The sequence below is a fragment of the Falco punctatus genome (assembly GCF_963210335.1).
Source record: "Falco punctatus genome assembly, chromosome: Z".
NCBI classification, from domain to species: Eukaryota; Metazoa; Chordata; class Aves; order Falconiformes; family Falconidae; genus Falco; species Falco punctatus.
In genome coordinates this window covers 38227634-38252748 of record NC_137586.1, presented here as the reverse complement: position 1 = coordinate 38252748, position 25115 = coordinate 38227634, and the positions used below count along the sequence as shown (strand labels likewise).

Sequence of the window (25115 nt, the reverse complement as noted above, 5' to 3'; positions counted from 1 at the left end):
AGATATTTCCGGTATTGTATTTGCATGTTTTGCATCTGTTTTCTGTGATTGACCAGTATATCTTTCTCTTCTCCAAATGGTGAATTGAAAAATCACAAAGTGGGGGGATACATATATCAACCGTGGATGTGAATATATCATATGGTTCCTAGTGAAGAACAGTGATGTTCCTTGTCGCCTACCAAACACAGAACAAAATATGGTGAAACAGAATCCGGCTTGCCAGAGATACGGCTTAAGACAGTAAGTGATTATTTGGCAACATGCTGGACCTAACTTGATTGATACTTGCAGAATGAAAAACTCTTTGGAATGAAATATTGGCAAGTCCAGAAGAGTATCAGAGTTACACCATGAAATCCTGCCAGAATAGCTTGTTGTGGAAATTCTTGTGGATTACATGGTGGTGTATGATGGAGATGAGACTGAAAAAGGCACGTTAGCTGGGCATGATATGGATTATATAGTTCTAAACAAATTAGGAAAGAAAAAAAATCTCAGAACAGACACTTCCATATAGAAGCAGGGAGACAGCATGGTTCTAAATGAGGGATGGCCATCAACAAGAGGCCATTTTTGGTCATTACAATTTTTTCTCTCTTTTTTTTTTTTTTTCTTTTTAGAGACATTTTTGCCGCCAGGGAATAGGTCTCATTTATGTTTGTTTTCCATGACCAAACAGAACTTACAGAGATGTTACAAGTCACAATTAAAACCTTTGCTACATTCTCTTAGTCATTCTGCTTCAAACTGGAATAAAACCACTAGGTTTTGTGCAAGAGTGCTTAGTGGGCAGTGAAAGTGTTGCTGAGTAGTGCTGCATGGCTGAAATTCAAGCCTAGAATTAGAAAATGTTATCCTTTTTAAAATATTTAGCTTAATCAATAGTAGCATGTAGCCTCTCCTCTGGATAAACCTAGAAAACATTTTGTTTGCTTTTATTGAGCTTTTGTTTGTAGAGCATAACCTGGTATCTTAAAACAGGAAGGAGAATGTGCACTGTGTCTCACCTCTGAAGCCAGTAGTATGACAACTAGGGCATAGAGAAGTAGCTCCTAGAACACTTCTGTTCACGTGAACAGCCTTTAGTCAAATACTGCCACAAGCATGCAAGGCCGTTCTGGGTCAGTTAGAAGATCACCTAGCTCCTGCCTATGGCAGTGGTGTTAAGTTACTGTCTGTGGGAGGGAATGAACATGCTTCTCCCTAACACTCCCTTCAGCTCGGGAGAATGCCTGAGATGGATATGGTTTCTGTGTACTAAGAAATTCTTGAGGTTTTCTGGGGGTTTCTTTTTGGTTCAGGTGCTTGTCCAGTCTTTCAAATAAAAGTAAACTTTCAGCATCCACAATATTCTTTGGCAAGGATTTAAAATGTTTGCTACTTCACTGCATGAAAAACCACCTCTCTTTTGCTTGTTACTTACCAGCTTTCTTTGATGGCTACTGAAAGAGATGGTGAAAGCTGTTCTCTGTCTGCTCTTACACGGTTTTTTAGATTTCTGATATTTTCCCCTAAATTATGTCATATCTAGACTGAAAAGTCTTATATTACCCAGGTATTCCCCATACAGAGGTTGTGCTTTATTTTCGTACATCCTTCTCCCACTTTGAAACTTTCCCAGCTCTTTTATGCTGTCTTTGAATAGGGGGACTAGAACTGCACATGGTATTTAAAGTGTGGCAAAACAGTGGATTATTCTTACAGTGTTGTGTTTTCTGCTTTATTCTCCATAGTTTTGTTGATCGTGTCTATTATGTCATTGGCTGTTGGGACTTCTACTGAGCTGAGTTTCCATGGAAGTCTGCCGTAACCCCGAGATCTTCACTCCTCAGTGGTACTGGGCAGGTCAAAACAGTTCATTTTAGTGTGAGGTTGAGTTTGTACATCACTTCATTGGTATTTGTCTACATTGGAATTCATTTGCCATTTTATTGTCGTTATTTGGTTTTGCAGGGTCCTTCTGTGGCACAGATCAGCCAGTCTTTACATCTGTGATTGTTAACAACAGCTGGCATGTACACCTCATTGCTCACTCCCTTATACATGTAGTTATTTTTATGAAGTAGTGTGGGTCCCAGAAGAGGTTCTGCCGTGGACCCCAGCAGAACTCCTGCAGGAACCTCTGTCCATTGTAAGAAGTTAATTGCTTTTTAATAAATAACAAATTACTCCTAAGCTTTGTTTTCAGTCTTTTAACTGATTGCTTGCTTCTGCAAAGACCTTATGGCACTATATGTTGAATTCTTAAAAGCTGTTGGTGAAGGACATTGTTGAAAGCCTTTTGGAAGTCAAACAACAGTATGTCTATCTTCCCATCTTTATCAATATGCTTGAGTTCTTCAAAGTACACTAATAAATTTGTAAGACAGAAGTTTCCTCTGTTTAACAATTTCCAAGGTGGTAATTTTTTATCCAAGTGTCTGTTAATTATCTTCTTTCTTAGTTCCTACTCAGTTGCTTAGTAGTGAGTTGCAACTCTATAGTGCTTCAGATCTCCTTTTAAAATTTGAAATCACATTTGTCACCCAGCTGTCTTGAAATGTGAAGTCTGTTTCTTAAGGGAAAGGTTTCAAGCCGCTGCTCCTATTGCTTTCAATTACTTCAATTTACTGCATAGTTTTATTCAGCTATTTCTCCATGTTCCTTCCACACTCAGGACCGCAGAATATTTGTACTTCAAGTATTGTATCTCAACTAACCCATCTGAGCTGAATTGAAGCAAACAAATTAATGAAATACTGAACTCTGAAAAAAAATATAATTGATACTTTAGGAGTGTGCTGGGCTCCGGTGAGCCAAACATAGCAGGGCTTTAAGCTGAGGAAGTTCCCCTACTCCTCTTGGAAATGAGTAGTGCTGCTTCCTGCGGGAATGGACTTCAGAATAAGTTCTATTTTCTCTTGAGCAACCAAGAACTGTCCTGTGCAAGGGGGAGTAATTTTACCAGTTGGGAGTGGAGTGGAGTCAATGCAGACACCTGAACAGTGGTTTTACAGCTTAGATTAGCTTTTTCTGCTTTTGAAGAAAAACACTTCTCCCTCTGGACTTCAAAGAGAGTCTCTGAAATTTAGCTCAGCAAAATCTTCAGCTGGAGATTGTAAAGGTCTCAATAGCCTTTTAGTATGAATATTAGAAATGCATTTGTGTCTGCCTCAATTGTATCAGAAAGTCTGACAGACCAGATGTGTTCCATCACTACTACACAACAGCAGCTCTAGCCCTAACTAGCATAACAGTATTAACTACAATTCTGTTTTTGGTTTTCCTCTTGAAAGATTCCTTTTTGTTCCATTGTAAGGCAAATCATTCTCCTTCCTTGGGTTGAAAGTGCATTAGTAGGATTTTATTCACACCTATTTGAAGTACATGATCATTCCTAGAGAGAACATGTATGACAATATCTGGGATTTCCTTGACACTCTTGACAGATGCTCATCTCTGGATTACTGTCATTACTCCTTTCTGCCTGTCACTTCAAGCAATAAATTTGTTTCAGCTCAGACAAGTTTAAATGTCCATTGTCAGTGAACAGGCTCATCCTGATAATTATCAGGTTAGTAGATGACCATTGTGGCCAACTGACAAATCACAAAGTCAATGCCTGGGAAAACTGTTAACTGGAATTAAACAGGGTCAATGAGCCTTGCTTTCTGAAAGAGTTAACCATCCTGTGACCTAAAGGGGCTCTGGACTGTGTTGGCATCACAGGTCTTGTCAATAAATGGTTCTACCGTCTCAACAGATCGCTCTTTTCAAAGCTTTCTTGCAGATAAATACCATTCCCATTTTGTGAATTTTAAGTCATTTCCATTTCTTGCCTGGCAATTACAAGTGTTAATCTGACACACTTAACTGCACTGTGAGCAGTTCTAGTGGTGGCTGGGATCTGTATTAATCTCCTGATGTTTCAGATCTTGTATGACTTACTTGACATGAAAACAAATATTTCAAAATGGAAATGCAAATCTGTTTTTAAAGAAGAATACATGGGTTTACCCAATTAATTGCTACCATTCTAACTGAATGGCTTTTCCCTATTTCACTGTTTTGGTTTCATGTATTTAACACCAACATATTAAACAAATATGGAGCAGAAAATTTCTGCTTTCCCCAAGAAAATCTAGTTTCAGGTACAGAGCTAAGCATTCGTTCATCCCTCAGGTTGTAAGATTCTTCTCTCCAAACAAGAAGGCCACCAAGGAATATTCTTTAAAAGTGTGAACTGGACAGTGTGTAGAAGCTGTGACCTGTTTTTCATTGGGTTTAGTAAATTTAGGTATTTCATCTTGAATTGCATATCAGGTTTTGACTTTTCTCTGTAGTCTGAAGTAATTTAGAAGCTGGTATATGAACCTAGACATGAGGGTGCTAACAGTCTAAAATGTAGGCATCACTGAGGTCTGGATTTAAAAAAAAAAAATTCTTTCTTCATTAAATGCTTATTGCAGCTCCCATTAAATACAGTGGATAATCCCACAGATTCCAGTGAAAGCTGAATTGAACTGTGATTGCTCTTCTAGCACTGTGGAAGCTGGTACAGCAGGAGAGACCTACATATATCTGAATTAATATGTTACCTTTTTTTGTTGTCATTGCAAATAGCTACTTTAAGGGGAATATTACATGACTACACTTGAATTAACAGTCCCTTGGTGTGCTATAATACTGCTTTGATATCCTCAGTAAACATTAGTTATGATGATATCGCTGTTTTCTTTCTTACTAGGTTTGAATGCTACGTAATGCGATCGTTTTGGGGATTATTTTTTGGTCTCGTTTGCTCGCTTACTTGCTTTTTTTTTTATGTGTATCTTTAGGTCCTGTCAAAATGAGAATTTTTTTGTTTTCATGCTATTAAGCTTAGGAAACAATAAGATCTTCACCAGAAACTGTTACTCATATTGAATAGTTGTTGCTCAAGTTGTCTTATAAATAACAAAGAGATTACATGTGGGTGTGGGGACTTGCTTATATAAATAATAGATACTGGCAAACCTAACTTACACACAAAAAATGTATGAACTTTAGTACAGCTGTAGTGTTAACCAAGTAAGATAGGTGAATATATCAGCATTGTGCCTGGTTCTGGACATGTTGCGTACTTCTCTCTGTTGGTTAAGCATGTTGTACAGATAGAAGATCACCAGACTGTGATACAGCACAAAGTTGAGGAAGTATGATCTAGTTCACTGTAACACAGCATTGGATTTAGTGCCTACATGCACCACATAGATGAACTTAACTCAGTCCTAGGTATTCCCATGAGTCACTTCTTTATTACTCTTCAGTAAATTATATTGGTGATAGAGGAGGAAATTGCTTAAATGAAGTCTCATGAGAAAGTCAGTTAAACGAAAACATTGTATTTACTATGACCAATAAGAGCTGAATTCAGATTTGTAAGACAAAGTACAGCATGAAAAGGTTTATTGCTGGCAATATAAATGTTCGCTGGAAACAGTATGACTACTGTACGTAACTGCATTAGTCATTTTGAATGTTATAAACTCTCTTGCTATTAATGTGCTTAAGAGTTTTATGCTGATGTTTAAATAACTGGATAGAGATAGAACAGTGTATCTAACTTGGTGCCCAGTTCTTAAATCTTTTACTCGTGCAGGTAACCCCATTAGATTTGATTGCCCTTGATTTAAGACTTTTAAATTCCATTAGCCTCAACAGAGTTATTTCTGATTTATGGTTTTGTAAATGAGAAGGGACTTGATCCCACTGGAACTGGGTGGGTGTTTAGAAGTTTCAGGACAGGGATGATGGTTGTTAAATGTTTCATGATTGAGATTTTAAAAGGAAATGAATATGAACATCCTTCGCTGTGAAACTTCTCTTTCTGTAGTTTATTAAAAAATAAACCCTATTTCTTAACTACTTTTTATGCTGTTTGCAGGATTGAAATAGTGTTAGAACTTTGTCAAGCCTCATTCTTATGCTTTATTCTAATTACATATCAGAGAGTATAGATTATGAAGAAACAATAATCCTTGGAGTCTGGAGTAGCTAATACCATGGAATATGGTAGTTTGGTTTGCTTAATAATATACTCAAGTAAACATTCATGATACTGCATGGGTATCCATCTTCATTCTCTAGTCATTTTACATTTGTTCAGTGATACAACATGAAATAGGATTGGAAGTCAATAGAATAGTGACAAAGGTAATTTTGGGTGATGCAATATATCATTTAGATATTTTAAATTACAGAGTAGTGAGTTAGGAAAGGGAAAAAAGATACCGGAAAGCAGTAGCAATTTAGTTGACCCCTCAAAATGTTAAAGGTATTTGTTTCTTACTTGATGGCTTCGTTGCAGAGGCTGTTTACTGAAAGGAACATTACCGTACTGCCTAACAACTTCTTTGCAGATACAAACAATGTTTGTTATGGCTTGAACTTGCAATGTATAACTGTGCTGAAGTCACTTGAAATATTGCAGAGGTTAAGTTTGTTCATAGAGCAGAAAAAAATACACTTTGTTAGTTCATTTTTACTTGCAGAGGAAAGGTTGGGATTCACAAAAAGATGCATGAACTACCACTTTACATTGCACTGCTTTCTGTATTGAAAAGAAGCAATACAAAAGATTAATGGGAATGAAGGCACTTACTGATTTCCTTTTGACAATTTTCATGAAATGTGTGATGTTGCCCTGGAACTAAAAACCCATGGTCACAGGTTGCTGAGCAACCTTGCATTCCTTTATTTGATAGGGACATGAACTTGGCAATTGTCGTGGTGTCCCCTTAGGTGAAGCCTGCAGTGGAACTGGGGTTGCAGTTATTAATGCCCATCGTTGTACTTTAATTGTAACATTTCATGTGACAGCTGTGGAAATGGCTTCCTTTTCCATCTCCCACCAAGTTTTTTAGGTTAATGTATTTGTTGGAAGACCAAACAAAAACCTTACACACACACACAGACACACAGACATCCCCCCTCCACACACACACACCCCCCCCACCCCACCCCGCCACCCACCCCCCTATCCCCCCAATAATTAAGGACTCTGTTCATTACTTTTTGGCTGCTTATTTGAACATTGTGCAAATAGTCACAACCTTTTATCAGTCTTAGAGACTACTCTTCCTTACTGACTTTAAAAGAAAGATTTCAAGTACTATAGTGAGATTTCCTTCAATTTAATGTTTGAACAATCAACAGTGTCCATTTCTCATATTTTATTCATTCTTAACTTCACAGAGGGGCATATTTGTATGCCCTTGTCTCTGGGGAAGTGGTGTCGCGACGGAGGGAAGACATAGTCACTTAATATGAGTGACCAGCAGACTTCGTTTATTGTGCCTTACAGTCGCCTTTTATGCCTTGTTATAATTAGCTCATACATATTACAAAAGTTAAGCTCATTATTGGTTAGTTGCCTAAATACCAAGCCCGCCCCTAGTTTCTCTTCTGTAGTTATCTGTTCCCACCTGCAACATTCTTTTCCCACCGCAACCTTCCTGTTACTGTGTAACAAGAACAGCCAAGGACAGTGTATTTTTGCTTTACTTCAGGTAAGCTGAGAGCAACGTGCATTTTTGTCCAGCCAGCTGGACTGTATCTATGTGACCCTTTTCATCCAGCCAGTTATCCACAAAGTGGTACTACATAGTAAGCGTTCGGAGGGTACCAATGCACAGTACAGTTCAGATTCAAGGAGGGCTGCCAGCTCTTGTGCTCCTGTACAGATCGATGCATGTTCTTGTTCTCAGAGCTGCAACAGAGAAAGTTAGGGGCCAGGCTGAGGGTTTGCTTCTGCCCTAATTTTTGAAAGGGATATATATTCACTGTGTTCTTGTGTGACCTGTGGCATATGTCACACAATTGTATTCACTGCTTACCCATGTAAGACTCGAACTTCATTTTTACCTGGTCTTTACTCAGGCAGCTTTTCATTGTCTTTATTTACCTGACAGGTGTTTTGGGAATTTCTCTTTTTATGATTTGTCTTAAATAATCTTTTCCTGTACTTTTAGAAGCAGCATTGTTCGTAATCAAATATAATCAAGCTTTATTTTTATTTTGGAGAAAATCAGCTAACCTCTCCCCTTCTCAGAACTCAGTAAGGCAGAAAGGTCTTCATTCCAATATCCACAGGATTTATATGAATATATAATCAAAAAAAGATGTCACAATCCTCTTTGGAAGGATTGTTCTTCCTGTATAGTAGGGTAGATTAAATTAATAAATCTTAGTGTGATTTAGCATGTATTAGAATAAAGCTATGATACAGTTCTAATTTATATCTTTCTAATATCTAAGTTTGTATTATCTCCTGAGACCTGTGACCTCTTTTTTGACTTAATGCTTTCCCATTCTTGCAAAGATAGTTGTAATAAAACTTATTTGTGTTACATGACAAAACATTCATTTTTTTGATGAAGCAAAACAATTTATGTAGTTATTTCAGGTTATTAGGGTTTTTATCTTTTTTTCCAAGTAATTGCACATGTTAAATAAGGTTACCAAGAGACCTCTAGAGTACTGAAATCTCAAAAAGCAGAATTTCATATTTGTTTCAAAATGCCACTGTACAAAGTAACTTGTATGTGGAAGGTAGGATCTAGGAAGCTTTTGCCAATTTATTTGAACTTTGTAAAAGTCATAGGCCAATTATCAGTCTCAGGGGAAACTTAATTTCTTTTAAATTGCTCAGTATATTTTATAATATATTTAAAATATTTACAAAGTTACTTTGAAAATCAAGTTATCAGCCTTGATACCAAATCAGAATGATATCAGGAATTGTAATTGACTTCAGGATATTGTTACTTTTTTATCCTACTGACAAAAGCACATGAAAAGTTAAAAGACTAGAGAGCTTATTTTTATTTTCCAGTGACTTAACACACTATATTTTTAAAGCAAAATACAGCAGTGTGTAAGCAAGAGCAGTGACATTATTTGAAAGAACATAATGCAGATCTGTATTATTTTAATGGCTCTGTTAGTAATTTTTGACATCAACTGTTTAAAAAGCCACACTGTACTTTCCTAGCTCAAGGTGAATGCCCAAAGAAAATTTCTCCATTCAAATAGCTGAAACACAAAGGGAAAATTCAAAAGAAAGTCTGGAGTGTCGTATGTTAATTCAGTAAGGGGATATGTTTTCCTCCCATTTAAACAGGAGAGCGAATGTCAAGGTTGAAGTGGTAATGTGGTGGTGAAGTGTTAGCATGTTTCTACCATGTGAAAAGATACAACCTCATTTCTTTCTATGGAAACTGTAATGTTTCTGCTGTATTAGCCAGCTGTAATAGCCATGTAGTTTGATTGATCTTCCTGTTTGGGAGTTTTTTTTATTTCCCATATGCAGGTGGTTCAGAGGGGAATCTCCTTTCCCCAACTGAACTGTCCTGTCCTCTAGACCAAAGATCTAACAAACTGAGCACGAACTCTTGATTACGGTACAGGTTTTTTCCATCTAGGAGACTCAAAAAATATTTCGAGAAGGAAGGGTGCATTAAAGGCCAAGACCAGGTTCACTCTGCAGACATATCAGTTCTCTTTAAAACAAACCTGAAGAGAAAGGAATGTGAGAGAAGCCAAGATATGAACTGGCAAGTTAGGCTATTGCTACCTCGAGCACATAGATGTTTTCACAACTTGGCCTGTTGAGTTTCTGTTAGCTAATTGGTCTTAAAACAGAGCCAAGAAAAGGGTTACTCAGGCATTGAGTGTAGCTGGAATTCAAGCTTTCAGAGTAGTCTGGGTTGCACCTGAGGTGACAATCAGTGTTCATACCCACATCACCTTGGTTCTGCGGTTGCTTTGAGTTCTTTTAGTTAAGTTTGGGCACATTAAAAGTGCACTTTTTTCTCTCATTTGGTAGATATTCCTGTAACATACAGATTCAGAGCCTCTGTAATAAAGAGACTAAACATTTCTTATTTCCATCCTTTAGACATTATTTCCATCCTTTAGACAGAGTAGGATTATCTTGCCGCTGCAGCTCAAGACCATCGTGTTCAGTAGTGCTTGTGGTTTCAGCTCTTTTTTTTTTTTTTTTTTTTTTTTAATGTTATCTGCCTGTAGCAATCCAAGAAGCTATTTTCTCATGCAGGGTAGTGTAGGATATCACACCAACAGGGGACTAGCAGAGAGCTTAGATATTTGGATAGAGTCCTCTTCCTAACATTTGGAATTTTAGGTTTCAAGCTGAGTAAGGTCCAGACTGCCAGTGCTACTCTTTCCTAATTATTTCAGAAACTGATCTTTGTGACAGCCCTAAATTGTCCAAAACTGAAAGTGGTACAATCTTTCATTTCACTGCATTGTGCCATATATGGGCTAAACTTGCTATTATTTCTTGTGAATTACACATAGTAGGTGAAATTCCCCATTCTGATGACAAGAAAAAAAAAAAAACCCAAAAAAACCAACCCAAAAAAACAACAAAAAAAACAATTAAAAAAGCTTTTGATTACAGGGTATATTTGAGAGAGAAAGAGCCCCCATCTCAGTCTGCAGGTAAGGTGGGGGAGCAGCTCTGCATCTGTCCTCATGGCAGATGTTCCTCTAGCTTCCGCGTGATGAGGATCTGTCAGTGCTGACCCAACAAGGGGGTTTTGAGCAAGATAGCTAGCTGGAGGTTAGGGAAGTATGGTCGTTATTGCAGTATCTTACAGGGAAAAAAACCCATCCCCCAAAATCTCCAGTAGTTTTGCTGCTTGTAATACAAGTCAAGTCCAGGTTCCAGGTCTTGGATGAACGTTCCCTTTCCAGATATAGGTGCTTTAATTTGAGAAGGTCAATGAACAACAGCCTCTACCGGGCTTTCTTGCCTCTGCATGCTGAGATCAGAACACTGGGTTTAAGATATTTAACAGTTGCTAAGTCTGGAGGGACGTTAGAAGGGAGTGAGTGTTTTCTGTAGTATCAATGAACTTGTCTTCACCCATGGATAATGAGGGGCCCACAGAGATTGGAATTAAGGGCTATGGGCTCACCTCCCTTATGTTCATTACAGAGTGGTGTGTGTTGAAGGAGCTGAAGTAGTATTGTAACCTGTGTCAGTATTTGGTTCTGTCAAAATGCTTTGTGATACTAGGTTGGCTTCACTGGTATTTAATGCGGGGAAGCTCTGGTAGTACCAACACATTCTATTTAGAACTTTTCAGACTGAAACATTTTCATTTTTGCTCTGAAACATCATTCCCGTGTACTTTGTATAATGTGACAACATTTTAAAATTTGAAATATAATTGAAGTGATTTTGTCAAAGAGAAATGACAGTAGACCTGATAAACTTTCATCATCTCTCTGTTCTTGGTATTTCCTTCTGTCAAGGACTTCAGTGCTTTTGAAATCTGTTGCATTTCAGAAAGAAGTGAAGGGTCAGATCTTCAGCCCCATGTGAAATACATTGTTATACCTATTTATGATGGTTTATGTTCCAGGTCTGCACAGGGGTAGCAGATCTGTGCTTCTTTGGCTCTTCTAGCATTTTGTAGAGTTCAGAAGCAGGTTTGGACCTGATCTGCCTTCCTTTCCCAATCCATTTAGGACCAAAGTTATTAAAGACTGGAGAAACAGGGATCCTTACAATATATCCACCAATTCACCAAATCAACAGCGTATTGGTTTCCATTTAGCCCACTGGGAGAAGTGTACTATCCTTTTCTTAAAGGTTTCTGTACTAGTTAAGAAACTGTTAGGAAAGCATCTCTCGGGTTCCTTCCCATTAGCTTGAACAAATTCCCTGCTCATGTTTGGCTACATGGAAGTTTCAGCTGTAGTTTCAGACCATAGTCAAATATGTCAGTTTGATGATCATACACATATATTTAACAGGCAGCTTTAGCATTTGTATTTCCATACAGGGTTTATGGGGACACAATGCAGATGTAGATTAATTCATTTGGTAATTATGTCCTAAGATATCTTAATATTGCCTTAGACTATAAAATTACATATAGAAGAAATATTTTCCAAGGACAAGCCTAAAAATTTTGGTCTTGTTTCATGTTATCTTTAAAATTCACACATTTTCTCAACTTTAAATAGAAAGTAAGACCTAATAAATGTAAAAATAATGTAAATATGCAGATGCTTTCACTTTCTGGGATTTCACTGTGATATAGTAGGATTGTTGCCTCCAGGAATTATTTCATCCTTGAATAAATATAGTATGGTACTATTAAAATGTATGTATATATCTATTAAAAACCTTCAGTGATGAGGATTACTACCAAAAAGAGGGAGTCTCCCCTGCCCCCACCATCCATTCTCTCTGCTTTTGGCCAAGCAATTCCTCAGGAATGTTTCTCTATTTGTTTTTAAAGAAATCACATCCTCCAGGTCAGAAAGGAGATTACAAAGATTTGCCAAGGATAAAACAGTTAAATTACCATCAGTCTCTAAGGTAGTTTGCTCTGCAGTCTGGTGTTCCTGTCTTCGCATTGCTTTTCCTCTGAGAGTGCCTCTGAGACCCGGTAGTTAAAAGTATAAAAACCAATTTAACAAGAACATCCATAATGATAAGTTTTATCATGTTATATTTCCATGGTTTTACTGTTCTCCAAGTGGTCCAAGGATTTGGAAGGTCTAAGTAAATTCCCATTAAGGGAAAAGAGGGCAATAAAATTTTTAATAACGCTGGTGTTACCTTGCTGTGAGAGGTACTGGCAGTTAGTCAATATGCATTAAATTCCATTTAAAAGATTTGAGTTCCTTTTATTCCATTCAAAGTTAAGAACTAAAGCTGTAGATCTCACAATTTTAATTAATTGTTATTATTAATAATTATCTGAAAACTGATGCTGCCTAGAAGACATGGTGTAACAATTAGCACACTTCATTCTAAGGCCTTAATTCTGTCTCCTCAGCCCCTCAGGGTCTCAGAGGGAGTACAGCTGCCAAGTATTACAAAGCTTCAGGCTGTCCCCCTTTGGCTGGAAGCTAGAGCATGCCAGTCCCCTTCTAGTCTCTTCTGTGGGTGGCTAGTGCTGTTAAATTGTAGGACCTCCAGGAGTGCAATTAGGTCATCTCCCAGATTTGCTGTTTTGGATGCCCTCAGAGGGGTCAGCTAGAGTTTATCATTAGTAAATAAATAAAATCCTCAAACTAGTGCAAGAAAAGGCACAGAACTGGGTGATATTAAGATATGTGTAACACAAAACAGGACAGATGTTTATTTCCTCTAAAATATGACCTTTCTCTTTATGGAGTTCTGTGCAGTGGTAAAATACAGTTAACCTGCTTGAACTGTGACTTTTCAATAATATGTGTGCTTTTGTGGATGCACACACACAAATGTACACACACACACAGAGCAGTAGGTTTCTAATTCACCCTGAAGACAGCAAGGTCCATAAAAGGTCTGTAACCTTTGTAGAGTACTCTGGTATGGTGAATATGCACTTTACTGGTCTCTGAGGACTTAAGGAGCAAGACTAGTATCACTTTTCAGTAGTTAGCACTTCTACGCTGTTTGAGGCTACTGATGAATCCAGGAAATGTCTGGGAAATGATTACACCCATTTGTCTCAGGGGGAAGCATGCCATCACCTGAACTGATGGTAAACCTGGCACTAAATTTCAATGGTTGGTATAAATAATAATTTTTAAAGGGTGCAACACTAACCTGATGCTAAGGGACATTCAATGTTCTACAGGCTGTTAAACTCAGAATAAACTCTAGTTAATGTAGTCAAAAGTGATGTAATAGAATAGAGTAGACTCAGTTGGAAGGGACCTACAGTGATCATCTAGTCCAACTGCCCAACCATTCAGGGCTGACCAAGTATGTTATTAAAGGCATTGTCCAAATGCCTCTTAAACACTCACAGGTTTTGAACCCTGTTGGTAAAGAAATGGTTCCTAATCTCCAGTCTAAACCTCCTCTGTCACAGCTTTGAGCCGTTCCCACATGTCCTGTCACTAGATCCCAGCGAGATCAGCACCTCCCTCTCCACTTCCCCTCCCCAGGAAGCTGTAGAGACCAGTCAGGTCACCTCTCAGCCTCCTTCTCCCCAAACCAGACCAGCCCAACGTCCTCAGACGCTCCTCATAGGACACTCCTTGCAGCCCTTCCCTCCAGCTCTGTTGCCCTCCTCTGGGTGCATTCAAGGACCTTCACACCCTTCCTAAACTGCGGGGCCCAGAACTGCACACAGTACCCAAGGTCAGGCTGCACCAGCGCTGAATGCAGCGGGATAATCCCCCCTTCTGACCGGCTGGTTACGGCGTGTTTGGTGCCCCCCAGGACGCGGTTTGCCCTCCTGGCTGCCAGGGCACGCTGCTGACCCAAGTGAGCTTAATGCCCACCAGCACCCCCGGCCCCCTTTCTGCAGGGCTGCTCTCCAGCCGCTCCTCTCCCAGCCTGTGCTTGTGCCTGGCATTACTCCATCCCACATGCAGAATCCGGCATTTGCATTTGTGAAATTTCATGCCATTAATCCTTGCTCAATGTTCCAGTCTATTCAGATCCCTCTGCAAGGTCTCTTGTCCCTCAAGAGAGTCAGCAGCACTTCCCAGCTGACTATCATTGACAAATTTACTAATGGTGCGCTCAACTCCTGGATCCAGACAGTTGATAAATGTATTGAACAGAACTGTTCAATCCCTAGAACGGAACCCTGAGGAACAGCACTGGTGACCGGTCACCAGCCAGACGGAGCCCCATCCACTGCAGCCCTCTGAGCCCTGGCATTCAGCCAGTTCCTCACCCAGTGCACCGTGAACCTGCTCATCTCACAGTGGGACAGCTTGTCCAGAGGGTGCTGTGAGGGACAGCATTAAAAGCCTCACTAAAATCCAGAAAAACTACATCCACCACTTTCCCTTCACCCACTGGGTGGGTGACCTTATCATCGAAGGACATGAAATTAGTTAAACAGGACTTTTACTTTGTGAACCTGTGTTGACTGTGCCCGATGACTGCACTGTCCCTTAAATGGCTTTCAGTAGCTCCCAGTACAATCATCTCCGTAATTTTTCCAGGAACTGAGGTTAGACTAACAGGTCTGTAGTTCCCTGGGTCATCCCTCATGCTCTTTTTGTAGATTAGAATAACACTGGCTAGCTCCCAGTCAGCAGGGACCTCCCCAGAAGGCCTAGGGTCCTGCAGCTTTTTGAAGTGTCCACAAGAAGACTTTCCCATATATGTTTAAGGAGGGTTTATTCACGGGCATGCACATGGAGATGTGAGTCTGGGCTCATCCATGCTACAGAGTTGCACCACTTCAGCTCGTGTTGCCTTTCAAAGAGAAGGCAGCATGAAAATTATTATCGCAGTGCTAAGATACTTTAATTAGGCTTAGTCAAACCAATTCCTATTCAATTTATGATAAACTAACTCAGTTTTATGGAATGTTTCAGTACTTGACTTAAACTAAACATGTCTTTCTTCCTGAAATGAAGATATTGATGGACCAACTGTACAGACTGGGGTTAATACCTTGGACCCTGTTGCGGTTTTCCCCATTAGGTGAATTCATTTCAATTGGTTTGTCCCACACACCACCACCCCACCATCCCGCACCGTCCCACCCCCGCCCCCCCCCCCCAAAAAAAAAAAAAAAAAAAGGTTCTACTTCATTCCCTGTGCTGTTTACATATTTATATTTTAAGGTAAAATATTAAAGCTCTCCTTGAGGGTACTAATTTTCTATCAATATTTCTTCTTAGTCTACTTTGATATTTTCTGAAGTTTTTTGTTTTCTAATATTCTAAAAGCATATTCTTGGAGGTTTTCAGTGACTTATTTCCGGTCCTCTTTGAACCTTTGCTGTTGGACTCTCAAGTTTCCTACATGTGTGTGCTTATAGACGCAAATTCAGAATACTGTTTTTTTTTAAAGATTAGAGTTTTCAATTGTTGCTCCATCCTCTCTTGTGATTCCATTCACATTTATTTGCAAAACCAAGCCTGTTTTCTGTGGTCACTTTGAGTTTCAGCTTGACATTACAGTAAGCTCAATTGTCCCTTTTTTGCTCATTGATAAAGAACTTATAACTGAATTCTTAAGTGTCTTACAAGATTTGCAGTGCAATAGAAGGTCAAATTCCAAACAAGTTGGAGAGACGTTCTCCTTAAAGGCAAGGAGGCTAATGTTTTTTTATAGGTGCATGAAACTAAAGTTTCAAATTAAAATGTTTAGATATTAATGACTGGAAAGGAAAATTTATTTGTCAAATTGTGAATGCTGTCTTAGTTTAATACTTACATTGCTGCTCTGTACTGATGGGATGAATAAGAAGCATTTTTATTGTACCATTGTGAAGTTTGGAAATTGCACGTCCTGATTTTGTACTTTGAGCTAGTCATTACCCTGTGAAGTTACCATTTCCATCTTTCTTCTACTTCTTTCTTGCAGAAAGAGAAGCCTATTCCTGTTGCATAGTCTGATACTGCGAACATCCTTTTTATAATTTAATTATATAAATAACCAAATCTAGTGCATTTTACAGTACATTTCCTTAAGCAAACTAGATGGAATGCTTTTTAATAACCGTATAGCCATTTGATGATTTTTATACTTGCCATTTGAAGACAGTTTGGGTATAGATTGATATAGAATTACTTAAAGTACTGCATATAAATTAAACATTAAAAAAGTAGATACAGCCAGACTAAGCAGCTCAATTACAATCTTTGGTTATGCAGTTACTGCCTCAAGGACACTCCATCCATTTCATATCATATGTCCTTCTTTTGAAAGATGATCAGTGGGTTCAAGTAACATTTCAGCACGCAGGAAATTGCATAATTTATAGACTTTCAGAAATTAAAACCAGAAAACTGGTTTCCATAAATTGAATCTTCCTCTCCTTTTTTTCTTCTCTCCCCATACAGATTGGAACGCTGAAGGATTACTACCACTTCTACCATAGTAAAACAATTAAAAGGTCAGTTCTCTCAAGTAGAGGTACCCACAGCTTCATTTCAATGGAACCAAAGGTAAGAAAATCCACAAACGTGTCTGAGGCAAAAGCCTTTGCATTTTTTATATGCAGTATCATACCAGAGGACATTCACCTGAATGACATACAGTGTTACAAGAAGTGACACACGATCTGTTCGCTAAGGTTCTGCTTCTCATTAAAACAAAACAAAGACGATACCATGCTATTAAGTATGTGCTATTCTTGGAACATAAGGTCCAACATTATTCATGGAGGAGTACAGGAATTTTGTTAATGCACTAATCACTGTGCTGTGCTTCTCTGCAAAACCACATGTGTAACATTCGTATCTGTAGATCTCCTTCTGTAAATCAACCAGCTTTCAGAATGAAGACGAGCAATGCAGGATGGTATGATGTTCAGTGGAAAGTTTCTCTTGTTTTTTTCTGGTCTTTTTCTGGACTTGGTGTGTGAGGGATTAAAATAAGAATGTTCTTTTCTGTGGTCCTTTTGGTAGCTGTTACCGATCTTAATTTTAAGATCTGTTTGAAAAATGGTGTCATATCTTTGGAGTATATACTATACTAGTATATATTTATATATATATCAAATTATCATTATTGATATTAAATTATCAAAATAATTTAATTATTGATTTATAGTTTAGTATTGCCTGATATATGTACCCAAGTCACACTTCTATTTTAATCCTTTAATTTCAGTGGCTAGTAGCTTCATCACTGGCTTTAGCATTTAATTTCCTGTGCTTTTCTTTTAGAAAGGATGTTTGGAGAAGATCCCATTAGCTCTTTTATGGTCTTCATGTAACCCACTCTCGCCAACAACCCCCCAAGTCCCTGGTGTTTTTCAGTGGTGATAACAGAGTCAAGCTTTTTTTAAGTCCTTGGATGATGACCATTGTCTGTGAAGGATTTGTCAGGTTTTACTTGACAAGTAATTCTTGAGAAGTAAAAGTTATCAACAAAAGACAGTTTGATACTGTAGATGTACAGTGTACAAGTTGAGCATCACACATGAATAGCTCTGCAGTCTGGAAAGTCATATTTAGGGATGAAGTCGCTGTTGAGGATGGGACAAGACTAGGTAGGGAAGTATACACAAAATAGTTCACCCCTGTGTTGATAGAGCTGAACTACATAACCCTTCAAGGGCATGAGCAGCTCTGCTGAGCAGCGCATTTTGCGGATTAGCATGAAAATGATCAGAGCCCAAACCTCTGTTCCCACAAGTGCTGAGACCCATCATTCAAACAACCCTCACTGCCCTTGCAATAGGTGATACTGCAATGGGAAGGGAAAGTGTTCACATTTGCATTAGTTCACAGTCTTGTGTGCAGAGGTAGCGCAATTTACACACAAATGCACAAGTTCATGTGCACATACCACTGTAAACTTTTGTGTTACACCCAGCTTCCAGATACCCTTTCTTCACCTCTGGCAGCCAGCCCAGACTACTCTGGCCAGAATCATGGGAGACTCTAAGGCAGAGCACAGCAGAAAATCAGAGCCATCATTTATTTTCCAGCACTTCCCATGTTAGGCCATTTAGGTCTTGTCTGCAATCTGTGCTGCTGCCTGTACAGAATTTCTGAATCATTGTTGAATATGACTTTAGTACTAAGAAGCGCTAGTGAGGGTTCCACAAGGTACTCAACCCTGTTAAGTATTCTGTATACAAAGATAAGCCAATGGTCTAATATCTAGATCTGGCAAAAGCATGTGTGGTTGACTTTGTGACTACTCCACTGAATATGGGCTTGGGAATTCTTGTGTGGCTGCAGATATGCCAATATACAGGTATATATTTATAGAATAAAGGCCAGTTTTTCCTCAGTCTGTATAACATTTAATAATTATTAAAGCAGACTGGAAGTTTAATTTTATTATGTAAACTGGACCTTTTAGAACAAAAGGTACATTGCACAGCTGTGAGATTTTTAAAGGACCAGTACTATATGCTGTGATATTTATGAGTGTGATTGTATCTAATGCCAATATTTGCTGCAGATTAGATTGTATGTGTATTTGTGAACAAAGGAACACTGAGGTTTCTTTACTTTCCAAATCACTTAATGGTAGTTCACTTAATGCTTAAAATCCTCTCCATGTAACATGCATACACAATTAACTTGATCTGTGCTTGCTTTTGATGTGGGTCAGTAATTTGCTCCTTTATGAAATTTTAAATGATGGAATTTTTATTGAGTGGTGATTCATTATGTAAATGACCTGCATATAATGGAACAGCCATTATGAAATCTGATATATCTAAACTACTTGTGTGGATAGTGTTTGATTTCACTGTGTGAATGCACAGGGAAAGTTATACAGGAAATGTAAAATCTCACTATTGTGGATTTCAATTAATGAATTGTTTTGAAGTCTTCGACTTGATTTTTTTCTTCTGGAAAAGCCTCTTGACACTGTTACGAAAAATACGAATAGATCCAACAGGGAACATAAACATGTGGATTACACATTTTGACAATTTTTTCAGCATTAACCAAACATTGCTCTGTATTTAGATGAAAAGAAAAGATATGCAGTGTAATACAATTTTGTCCAGTATCTTCCACATCCTTGCCTAGCAATGCTACGTGTTGTCATTTAGAGATGAAATGGTTTAAGTAGTTTTAGGAAGAGATGCCCAAATGAGGCTTTAATGTCCCTGACATAGATTCTCATTAAGAAAATTTGAGATATAACTTTATCCACAGCATCTTTTCCAGGCCTGTGTATAGTTACGTGGTGTTTCCTAAGTGTTGGTAGAAAAACAAAGAAGTGAGAGAGGTTTGTAGATTCAAAACAGAGATTAGTAATATGCATCAAAGCTAAGCATTGAATGAAATCTATTACAGAGGTTTCCGGTCTCTCCAGCTGATGTGCTGTATGTGGTTGGCCTTTGGCAGGGGTCAATGAAAGCACCATACTGTGAATTGAAAGCCTCTTTTAGCTCCATAGAGTTTGCTCAGCAAAGTTATTTTCATGATGCTACAATGCATGAAACAATTGGCACAGGAGTGAAAAGGATGTGGGAATATGGACAGAATCAGTCCATAGCTGAAAGGTATCGTGAGGCTCTGATTCAACTTTTAAACAATTGAGTTTATTGCTGGTAGGCCCTCTATTGAAATCAGACTATTACAACACTTCCAGGGTTGGGAATAAAGAGCTGTGGTGCACCTCCGGGTGTGCCGGAGTGGTGAAATGAAGTCACAGAGTAGGAAAAATTGCAAGGAATGATTGCAACCTCAGTCTGTAAGTAGACTTTATATCAATACAAAGCATTAGGAAAATGAAATGGATCTTTTTTGTCACTGAAGAGATTGCAGTTCCATTGAAATGTCAGAGTTGAAGCACCTACGCATGACAATAATACATAGAAGTTAAATGGACAATACAGATGAGAAAGCTGTCTTTTTATACTGAACTGTTATGTGAGACAAAGTTTGTAGTGTAGGACTATGATAATGAAATTTGTGGCGCATATGGCAAAAAATATGCAACAGAATCAAGCAGCATGAATGACAAAGCAATAATCATAGAAGAACACAATTCTTAAGGTAATAAAAGGCAGCTTTAAGATTGATAATATATTAAAATTGTTGAACATCTGAACTGAAGTTTGTTACCTTTCACTTGTGAATTCAGTGCTTTCTATCACAGAGATCCGAAAGAGACATGTGGCCCACAACAATGCTCAAAAATGTAGAATTAATAATTCATGTTCCTGTAAAGTGTCACGTTTACTAACAGGGAAAACATGTAACAACATTAGTGTTTGTTTCTCAATCTCAACTAAGATGTTATCTCATCTTTTTAAAATTTTCATTAATTTCAGGTAGTTTTTATTTGGTGTTCAACTCCTGGTTGATGGGTCAGGTTCACTTATCTTTTAGAAACTGAAAGATTTCCAGTCTCACTTCCTGAAATAAGGAGTAAAGCTACCTAATTCCAGCAAGATACTCTGCTTGAGCAGGATTTTGCAGAAGTGTCATGCTTTTGTCCCCTCTGCTTCAGGAGAATACCTGGGGAGACGTTACTCCAGTCATTTACATTTTATCCAGCCTGATCTAACCACACGCAGAGAGCAGATCTGTATGATGTGGTGATAAAAAAAATCTTAGTACTGTGTTCATGGGTGATTCTTACCTTTGCTGAATGGAACTGGTGGTAGCAGCACATAAAGTGCTGGCAAGCATATCTTTGATGAGACAACACCAAATCATCTAGGCTGTCTTCAGAGGATAGGAGAGTAATGCCAGAATCCTGTCCTTATTACTGGTAGGACATTGGAGATGATCATAAGAAGGCAGAATCATAAGAAGGCAGAGGGGAGCAGAGCTGTAGCAGCCACGAGTACATGTTTCATCATGTTGCTATGAAGTTATACCAGTTCATATTGCTAAATAATACCCTGGGTTGATATGGGAGATAGCTGTCTAAAGAGTAGGGGGAAAGATGGATTTCACCACAAGGTGATGATCTTGCTTTGGCAAGGTGTATGTTGCTACCTGTGGAGTGTGCCTTTGGGAGACATACATTTGATCACTCTGGATCAGACTGTTAATTGCAAATAGAGAGGAGGGTTAAAATTCTCGGCAGTAAGATTGTTGTCAACTTGTATTTTCCAATTATTTATGAATTTAAATGTTTCAGTCTTGCAGTAAGGAGCAAAAGCTTCAAACAATTTGGATTTAATGTAGGGGGCACAAATTCAGCAGGAATGAAGACTGTTATTACAGTATTAAAAACCCAGGCTTTTAAAAGCCAGCATCGTGGACTTTAGAGCTTAGAGAAATTCAGATGAGAATGTTGTTATGGGTAATGTTTTGTTTCATATTGGTAATACTAAGTGTTCAGTTGTTAAACCTCATTAGTGAACAAAAAGATTTTGTTAGCCAAATAGAATAATACAACAGTTAAAAACTGGGACCAGGTGAGTTACTGATGTCTGGCTGGGTAGCCATAATCCGTACAAGCACTCTGAGGACAAAGAATCAATATTACTCTACTTGTTTGCAAAATAACAGGAACTGTCATGCTGTTTTCCATGTTCAGAGTTTTACTGGAGGTTTAAGTTTGTTATTAAGTAATTCAATATTTACCACTGTGGAGCCCCTATTAAACGGCCTCAAAAAGCTTTTATATGAGCAATCGTTCTATCTTTAGCTTAGTCAAAATCAACAGTCAGACTTCCTATTTCGAAGGAGCTTGTTGCTGAAAGAGTTAGAACATGAGCTGAGTCATAATGTGTGAGAGGGCATAGCAACATCTACCTTTAGCATCTGCCTCCGGAGTATTAAAAAGTTTCATGTAAACATGAGCATACAGCCCTACAACTTGGAGCTTTTTTCCAGGGCTTTTTGAGATCCGAAATTACTGTTCACTGACAAAGAGTTGCATTACATCCTGCTGTAATTAGCGTTGTTCTAACTGCTCGTCATGTTGCAAAGTTTGCATAAGTTATCTGATATTTTGTTTGCTTAGACTGAAATCTGAACTTGTAGGGGTGCCTGGTATATTAGTTTTTGCTGAAACGACATTCTTCATCGGCCACAATCCCAGAGAAATCTGTGTTGCTTCAGCAGGAAACAAGAATAACTTTATTGCGTTGAGGCTGCATCAGACTTAATTTCACTTGTGACCCAGTGTGGACTAGACTGCAGTTCACAATATGCCTGGACCTAGAGGAAAACCACAGTGATAAAGCCCTGTCAGTAGAGCGATAATGGAGTGGAACTGAAGCCTGCATTTTGTAGCAGGTTTGTGCCTTGTCTGCACCAACCCAACACCTGAAACACTTGAGAAGGTAGGGTGAAAAGTCTAATTATTCTGAGGTATAGCGATCTAAAATTTGGTGTTCCTCTTCAGCACCAGTGTTTGGTCTGTGGATGATACAAAAAACAGCTCAAAGCTGAACCGTGGGTGAGTGTAACCTAAAGATGAGCAGTGTAATACAGAGCATGTTCAGACAGTATCATGTGAATGTACGTGGCCTTCCCCTTGTACTGTACCGGTCAAATCCAGTGCTGCTGTAACAGGAGATAACAGTTTTTCAGTCAGCAAATTTTGTCATAAAATGGTATTTTCTCTTCATTTACCTTCAATAGATAGAAATATTTAATGAAGTTAATTGTAACACTAATGGGACCGAGTTTTATTTGTGAAGAATAAAAACTTTGTTAATATCTAATTCTATTACTATATTAGTGAGATGGTTGACTTTTCTATTAGTACTTAAAGAAGCCCTCAAAAAATAATCACTGAAGCTTCCTAGTGGAATTACCTCTTGATGTTTTATACTAAAAGCAGAAAAATGGTCAGTAGGAATTCAGTTTGATATAATTTTAGAAAATAAAAATGCCCACTGTCAGGGGATATTGAAGTGTTTCTTGAAATAAATTACTGTGTTTGATTACCTAAACCTACGTTTCCCTTTCATCACAATTATCCCAATTGTTAGCACATGCCTCAAAGGGGTTTTGTCCCCTCAATACCACTTATTGCATGTGCATTAAAAAGAAATAGTAGATTTCAGAGCATTCCAATTTTCTGGTCACTTTACAGAACTCCTTGGCAATGATAATCTTGCAGTTAACTTTTGGGCAAGAATTAAAGACCAGTCAAGAGGTTTTAACTGGCTGCAGCAAATTATTTGGGGAATGAAAAAAACATTATTCAGCAGGACTGCATTCTCTTGCTATTTTCATATCATTATTTTCTTAAGCTGGTAATGAGATGGGCTGGGAAATTGAGAGATCACAGGATAGCAAGGAGTTGGGTCAAGATTTTGACCAGTAGTATGCTGTGAGAAGCTTCAGTGCCCCACATTTTTTATCAAGTTACCGCAAGCAGCCAAGTGTCAGACCATTCCACTGTCAATATCCCACTCTAGCACTCAACAGTTTATAGGGATTGTGGTAGAACTGCTATTACGGTCTGTGGACTTCATGGTCAGTAAGAAAGTTGTTAGCTGACTCTAAAGAGGCAGGCAAGGACTCAGACATCTCTCAGAGAAGTAGTTAAAATCTTCTGAGACAAGAATATTCAAAATGAGGCAGATTTCACTGGTCTCTTGAATTTGATCTATTTTGAGCCTTCTGGTTTTGGAGAGGCAAAAGCAAAATACCCTACATATATGCAATGGCCTGGAGCTTTGCAAGGGACTTACTCTATCAAGAGGGGGAAAAAACTGAACCCATTCTGAATTTTGCAGAATAATGCATGTCTTGAACATAATAAGTCTTGGATTTTAGCTTAGAGGTTTTTAAAAACATAGGATTTTTCTTTTTGAGAAATCATGTTCTTTGACCTCTGCACTTGGTAACTTTGGGGCTTGTGCCAATGGGACTCCTCGGCTTTTGCTTGATAGTGTGTGTTCTGCTCTTAAAATACATTCTCTTTCCAATAAATGTGTCAAGCAGAGGTTAGGATCAGTGGCAATATTTGTGACTGTAGTCCACATCTTGTTACAGAAATTTGTTTAGGAACCTTCAAAAATACATCGAAATGTTCTTTAGGAGTGATGTAGAGGAAAACTCCCTTCACGAAATGCTTCTGCTCTGTAGAGAAAAGTGCATGTTATACAGTGCTACATTCACAATTTAAGAATAAATAATATAACATACCTGTTAAATTTATTGAATTTGAGGACAGATTAGGAAAAAGAGTTTTATACATGTTTTACCTTCATGGTCACTAGTGGAACCTCAACAAAAAACTATATTTAGGTATCTTAAATCCTAAATCTAACCTGCTGATATGTGATAGTGGCCACAATTTTCTTGTGCAGAAAGACCTTTACTGGAGCTGCAGTACTAATCCCAGCAATGGATAAATTCAGGAAAATGTCTTACTAGACCTAACTGCAAATTTAACACTGGATTTAGCATTTGTCATCTTACTTTAGAAAATAAAAGTACTTAAGGTATAGATAATTCATTGTGAATACTTGTTTTGGTTCCTACCTTACATTCTGTGGGTATGAGAACATTTCAGGGGATCATAATTGCCAAGTTGACTGCGCATTAGTCAAATAACAAAAACAAGGAAGAAAAAACCTCTGTCCATCCATTGCTTCACCAGAGGACACTTCAGCGTCACAGCCATGGAGGTAAAGTTCGGAGAAACGATTTGGGCAGCATGCTATGGGAGTTTTCAGCTGGCAATTGATTTGAGCAGGGACTAGGGGAGATTGCAGCCACTTTTACTGACAGTCTATGCAGGT

The 25115-nt window shown here is 38.3% G+C and overlaps 1 protein-coding gene across 2 annotated transcripts in view; it reads left to right on the top strand.

The window, feature by feature from the left end:
* PCSK5 (proprotein convertase subtilisin/kexin type 5) overlaps nucleotides 1–25115 on the top strand; it is a 197585-nt gene that overhangs the window by 9994 nt on the left and 162476 nt on the right. For both annotated transcript variants that reach the window (XM_080372918.1, XM_080372917.1), the window contains exon 2: nucleotides 16816–16920. In XM_080372918.1, coding sequence (XP_080229044.1) covers nucleotides 16816–16920 — 105 coding nt within the window. The remainder of the gene's footprint in view (nucleotides 1–16815; nucleotides 16921–25115) is intronic.